The 6,548-nt window shown below is 37.6% G+C and overlaps 1 protein-coding gene across 3 annotated transcripts in view; it reads right to left on the bottom strand.

Annotated features, from left to right (window-relative positions):
* Nucleotides 1-5,584, bottom strand: part of parvg (parvin, gamma) — a 29,874-nt gene extending 24,290 nt beyond the window's left edge. For all 3 annotated transcript variants that reach the window (XR_012050657.1, XM_072914013.1, XM_072914014.1), the window contains exons 1-2: nucleotides 5,365-5,584; nucleotides 2,371-2,453 (exon numbers count right to left, since the gene is read on the bottom strand). Coding sequence is in view for 2 of the 3 variants with exons in the window: in XM_072914013.1 (XP_072770114.1) it covers nucleotides 2,371-2,452 (82 nt within the window). In the remaining variant the exon portion in view is untranslated. The remainder of the gene's footprint in view (nucleotides 1-2,370; nucleotides 2,454-5,364) is intronic.
* Between the last annotated feature and the right edge of the window lie 964 nt (nucleotides 5,585-6,548).

The raw sequence follows: 6,548 nt of genomic DNA, 5'->3' as shown, positions 1-6,548 counted from the left end.
ATATATATATATATATATATATATTTATATATATATATATATATATATTTATGAAGATATATATATATATATATTTTTGAAGATATATATATATATATATATATACATATATATATATATATATATATATACATATATATATATATATTTATGAAGATATATATATATATATATATTTATGAAGATATATATATATATATATTTATGAAGATATATATATATATATATGTGTGTGTATATATATATATATATATACATATATATATATATATATATATATACACACACATATATACACATATATATATATATATATATATATACACATATATATATATATATATATATATATATATATATATATATATATATACATATATATATATATATATATATATATATATATATATATATATATATATATATATATATACATATATATATATATATATATATATATATTTATATATATATATATATATATTTATATATATATATATATATATATATATATATATATATATATATATATATATATATATATATATATATATATATAGTTAACTGTTAAATCATAGCTCTGCAGTTCCAATAAATTGCTGTGAAGATTTTTTAAATTAGATTACCGTAAAAGTTGTAGTGAAAGGAATGCTATTATTAGCCAGTAATTTGCTGTGAATGTACATTGAACATGTTTACAGTGCATGAATGTATTTGTTGTGCTTTGTTTGCAATGAAGCTAATGTAGCTTTATATTCTTCTGGGTTAAAACGGGGGTGTGCCAACGTTTGCCACTGAGGGCCACATATTCTCTTTCTCTCCATTTCTCTTTAACGCCATGACCTTTTTGAGCTTTGGCAAAACTATATTTACAACAGTAAAATTGATAGAAAATAACATGCAATATTATTTTAAAATACAAAAGCCAAAAGCAGTGAAGTTGTCACATAAATAAAAAGAGAATACAACAAATCCTTTTCAACTTATATTCAATTGAATAGACTGCAAAGACAAGATATTTAACGTTCACACTGACAAACTTTCTTCTTTTTTGCAAATATTAGCTCATTTGGAATTTGATGCCTGCAACATGTTTCAAAAAAGCTGGCACAAGTGGCAAAAAAGAGTGAGAAAGTTGAGGAATGCTCATCAAAGACTTATTTGGAACATCCCACAGGTGAACAGGCTAATTGGGAACAGGTGGGTGCCATGATTGGCTATAAAAGCAGCTTCCATGAAATGCTCAGTCATTCACAAACAAGGACGGGGCGAGGGTCACCACTTTGTCAACAAATGCCTGAGCAAATTGTTTAAGAACAACATTTCTCAAGCAAGGAATTTAGGGATTTCACCATCTACGCTCCATAATATCATCAAAAGATTCAGAGAATGTGGCAAAATCACTGCACGTAAGCCATGATATTACACACCTTGGATCCCTCAGGCATCAAAAAGCGACATCCGGTGTAAAGGGTATCACCACATGGACTCAGGAACACTTCAGAAACCCACTGTCAGTAACTACAGTTGGTCGCTACATCTGTAAGTGCAAGTTAAAACTCTACTATGCAAAGCCAAAGCCATTTATCAACAACACCCAGAAACGCTTCGCTGGGCCCGAGCTCATCTAAGATGGACTGATGCAAAGTGGAAAAGTGTTCTGTGGTCTGACGAGTCCACATTTCAAATTGTTTTTGGAAACTTTGGACCAAAGAGGAAAAGAACCATCCAGTCTGTTCTAGGGTGAAAGTGTAAAAGGCAGCATGTGTGATGGTATGGGGGTGTATTAGTGGCCAAGACATGGGTAACTTACACATCTGTGAAGGCACCATTAATGCTGAAAGGTACATACAGCTTTTGGAGCAACATATGTTGCCATCCAAGCAACGTTACCATGGACGCCCCTGCTTATTTCAGCACGACAATGCCAAGCCACGTGCTACAACAGCGTGGCTTCATAGTAAAAGAGTGTGGGTACTAGACTGGCCTGCCTGTAGTCCAGACATTGAAAATGTGTGAAGGCTAAAATATGAGAAGGGAGACTGTTGAACAACTTAAGCTGTACATCAAGCAAGAATGGGAAAGAATTCCACTTCAAAAATGTGTCTCCTCAGTTCCCAAACCTTTACTGAGTGTTGTTAAAAGGAAAGGCCATGTAACACACTGGTAAAAATGCCATTTTTGCAATGTGTAGCTGCCATTCAATTCTAACTTCATGATTATTTAGTTTGTCAGTGTGAACATGAAATATCTTGTCTTTGCAGTCTATTCAGTTGAATATAAGTTGAAAAGGATTTGTTGTGTTCTCTTTTTATTGACATTTTACACAACGTGACAACTTCACTGCTTTTGGGCTTTGTAGAAACAGACCTGCGAAGGTTTGAGCGTCCATGTGCTCGTCCTCTTTGGCATTGTGGAAGACGGCAGCCTCCATAGCGCCCCCTCTGTCCATCCTAGAGACAAACATCTTCAGCATAATGGTACAAACAAGTGACCCACAATGCAACACTGAATTGGAATGTTATCAGGCAAGGGAATGGCAGCACTCGTGCACACAGCCAGTATTTACAGTATGATGAAGAAATATGAATACTGCTTATGATATTTACTTTTTCTGTACTGGTTTCTTCCCCTTTGCTCATTTTTTATTTTCTACACCTCCTCCTGGTCTCCTCCAATCAGCTGTCTCCTTGTCCAGGTGTACCTGGTCTCACCTGGTGAGTCCCAAACCCAGCTTTCTTATCCTCAGGGTCAGCGTATGTTGGACTCTTTTCATTTTCTTTCCACCAGTGGCCATTGGAGAACCATCAGTTCATTTGGATTTTATTTTGAAATGCAAACAAAGAATTAAAGCTGCAAGCAGCGATGGACGGGACCGACTTTGAGGGCTCATAAAATCCAAACCGGAGCAGTAATTAAAACTCTTTCATCAACTTTTAATCAGAAGGGTTCAATCTCACTAGAAAGATGTCCAGGCATGGAGTAATTGTCTCTGGCTGCCTGCGAGAGGCAATGATGAGAGAAATAGCAGATTAGTCTCGCTTAACAAGTGGCTGGCTAGCTTCTGTAGACAACAGGGACTAACGTTTATTGATAATTGGCCCTCTTTCTGGGGCAAACCCGGCTTGCTGATGAGAGACGGCCTTCACCCTAATCAGGAAGGCACCATCATCCTGTGTAAAAACATAGACTACTGTTTAAGTCACAGGTCCGGTGGCCATGGATGAAGTGCTGGCTGTCCAGAGTCGGGACCCGGGGTGGACCGCTCGCCTGTGCATCGGCTGGGAACATCTCTGCGCTGCTGACCCGTCTCCGCTCGGGATGGTTTCCTGCTGGCCCCACTATGGACTGGACTCTTTCTATTATGTTGGATCCACTATGGACTGGATTCTTACTATTATGTTAGATCCACTATGGACTGGACTCTCACAATATTATGTTAGATCCACTATGGACTGGACTCTTACTATTATGTTGGATCCACTATGGACTGGACTCTCACACTATTATGTCAGACCCACTCGACATCCATTGCATTCGGTCTCCCCTAGAGGGGGGGGGGGGGGGGGGGGGGGTACCCACATATGCGGTCCTCTCCAAGGTTTCTCATAGTCATTCACATCGACGTCCCACTGGGGTGAGTTTTTCCTTGCCCTTATGTGGGCTTTGTACCGAGGATGTCGTTGTGGCTTGTGCAGCCCTTTGAGACACTTGTGATTTAGGGCTATATAAATAAACATTGATGGATTGATCTCTCTCCTGTGCTAATTTGAAGCCGACACGACAAACGCGCTCAGAGGAGATAATGTTTGAAAAAAGGTGACTGTTTTTACACAACTTTTGTTTTGAAGGGGGAATTGCAAACTTCCTGTTGATTTTTGCTGGGGGTTGTCAGTGTATGAAATCTAGGTGTAAGTGAGACCTACATAGAGGGTTTTGTTTCATTCCTACTGGGAGTTACAGGCAGTTTTGTCTATGTTTTCTTCCTAGGGGGTGCTAGAGCGCAAATTTGAGTTTTGGGGTTTGGTTTTTTGATTAGATCGCAATTTTCGCCAGTCCTGATGTGTGTGTCCAATTTGGTGAGTTTTGAAGCATGTTAAGAGGGTCAAATTACAGCTCAAAGAGGCGGCGGTATAATAATAAAACGCTAGAAATACAATAGGGTCCTCTGTCCCGAAAGGACTCGGCCCCTAAAAAGGAAAGAAAGTGTTCTTCTTATTCAGTGTGGAAGTGCAATAACTCCAGCTACAAAATGCTTTCATTCAAATGGAATGTTTCAAAACATCTGAAAAAACAGACCAAAAAGAGAAATGGATTTGAATGTTCCGACCGGGACCGGAAGTTGTTATTTAAAGACGAGACCCCGGACTAACCTGTGGTAAGGTAAGAGGACATTGTGGTGTTATTTATACAAATATATTGATCATTATAAGTCTTTCTGGCACGGAATACAAATCTGTCAACGTCTTTAAATAACAACTTCCGGTTCCGGTGTCAGAACATTAAAAACGTGTTTTTGGTCTGTTTTGTTCTTTCTGCTGACTGATAATTCTATTTTTGTCACATTAAAAACTAACTCTTTTGTAGATGTGCTTATTGCTCTACATCACTGATAAAAGAAGGCTTTGTTTTTCAACTTTAGTTTTTGTATTTCAAAATAAAATTCAAATAAACCAGTTATTTTGTTTTCCCTGTCATGACCAAAACATACACTGATCCTTCAATATATATATTTGTCTTTTTAACAATTATTTTTAGTAGCAGTAATAGTGTTGTTTTTCTTTTTTTTCTGGTCAACTAACAATATGCAGTTACATTTTTTTTTTTTTTAAATAAAAAATGTAACAAGGAAAAAAAAAACATGATTAAAGTTATTCCCACTCCCCATTATTACATGAAGAACTAAGATGTGGATGAACAAAACTGCGACAATAATCACAGATTCAAATAAGGGAAATAGTTATTAACAACAACACTTGACAAAAGTATACAAACACCAACAAATATGTTGGATTCTTTTTTTATTATCAACTCACGCTTGAAAAATGTGACAAGGTTGCCAAAAATGTGTCTAGACAGGAAGAAGATTTTTCATGTTACTATAAAAGAAAAAAATGCATGACTTTTTGTTGCAAATACTACAAAAGTGTGGTTGAAGGAGTGGACTGTTGATGTTCTTGCAATGTCAGGACTTTTTATTTTTACTTTGCTGCCATGAAGCTTTGTGAAAATCATTGAAATGTTTTCACAGTGAAATAAAAAGAGAACCACGGGGTTAGAATATTTAAAGGCATGAAAGTACCACATCACATTTGACCCTCACAGCAAGGAAAAAGAAGTATTCCAAATATTGAAGTGTCTTACCTTCACTGGGACTAAGTTGTCAGGACTAAGTTGTCAGGACTAAGTTGTCAGGACTAAGTAGACTGGCCTAAGTTGTCAGGACTAAGTAGACTGGCCTAAGTTGTCAGGACTAAGTTGTCAGGCCTAAGTTGTCAGGACTAAGTTGTCAGGCCTCAAGGCAGCGATTGGAGAAGCTGAAAAGGAGTCAGCACTTTATTTCTTTCTGAGAGAATAAAATGTCACCATGTAGGAAGTGAAGCTGAGCACCAAGACAGGAAGTGGTAGATGTTGTGCAAAAGTACAACTTCCTCTTTTGTCTTGTTTGTCTGTGCACCAGTCACCATCATACTTGTTTGTCAGTGCACCAGTCCCCATCATACTTGTTTGTCTGTGCACCAGTCACCATCGTACTTGTTTGTTGTGACTGTGCACAAGTCACCATCATACGTGTTTGTCTGTGCACCAGTCACCATCATACTTGTTTGTCTGTGCACCAGTCACCATCATACTTGTTGTCTGTGCACCAGTCACCATCATACTTGTTGTCTGTGCACCAGTCACCATCATACTTGTTTGTCTGTGCACCAGTCACCATCATACTTGTTTGTCAGTGCACCAGTCCCCATCATACTTGTTTGTCTGTGCACCAGTCACCATCGTACTTGTTTGTTGTGACTGTGCACAAGTCACCATCATACGTGTTTGTCTGTGCAACAGTCACCATCATACTTGTCTTTTGTCGTGTTTGTCTGTGCACCAGTCACCATCATACTTGTCTTTTGTCGTGTTTGTCTTTGCAACAGTCACCATCATACTTGTCTTTTGTCGTGTTTGTCTGTGCACCAGTCACCATCATACTTGCCAAAGTATGGTCACCATTCAAGGCTGGACTTGTCGCCATTAAATCCACTAAAATAGGACAAAACAAAGCTGCTGTAATTCAAACGAAAGCAAAAATAGAAATTGTGTTTACAGTAGGACCTGAGTTGAGAGTGTTTTGATATAAGAATTGTCTCAGCTATTTGTTATGCTTTAAGTTGAAGCCAAACATTTCAAGTTACGAGCATTATAAATGTGTTATACTTGTATTGCGCTTTTCTACCTTCAAGGTACTCAAAGCGCTTTGACACTATTTCCACATTCACCCATTCACACACACATTCACACACTGATGGAGGGAGCTGCCATGCAAGGCGCTAACCAGC

Source organism: Nerophis lumbriciformis, linkage group LG10 (genome assembly GCF_033978685.3).
Source record: "Nerophis lumbriciformis linkage group LG10, RoL_Nlum_v2.1, whole genome shotgun sequence".
NCBI classification, from domain to species: domain Eukaryota; kingdom Metazoa; phylum Chordata; class Actinopteri; order Syngnathiformes; family Syngnathidae; genus Nerophis; species Nerophis lumbriciformis.
Note: the sequence above shows the minus strand (reverse complement) of the source record. Positions and strands in the feature narration are given on the sequence as shown.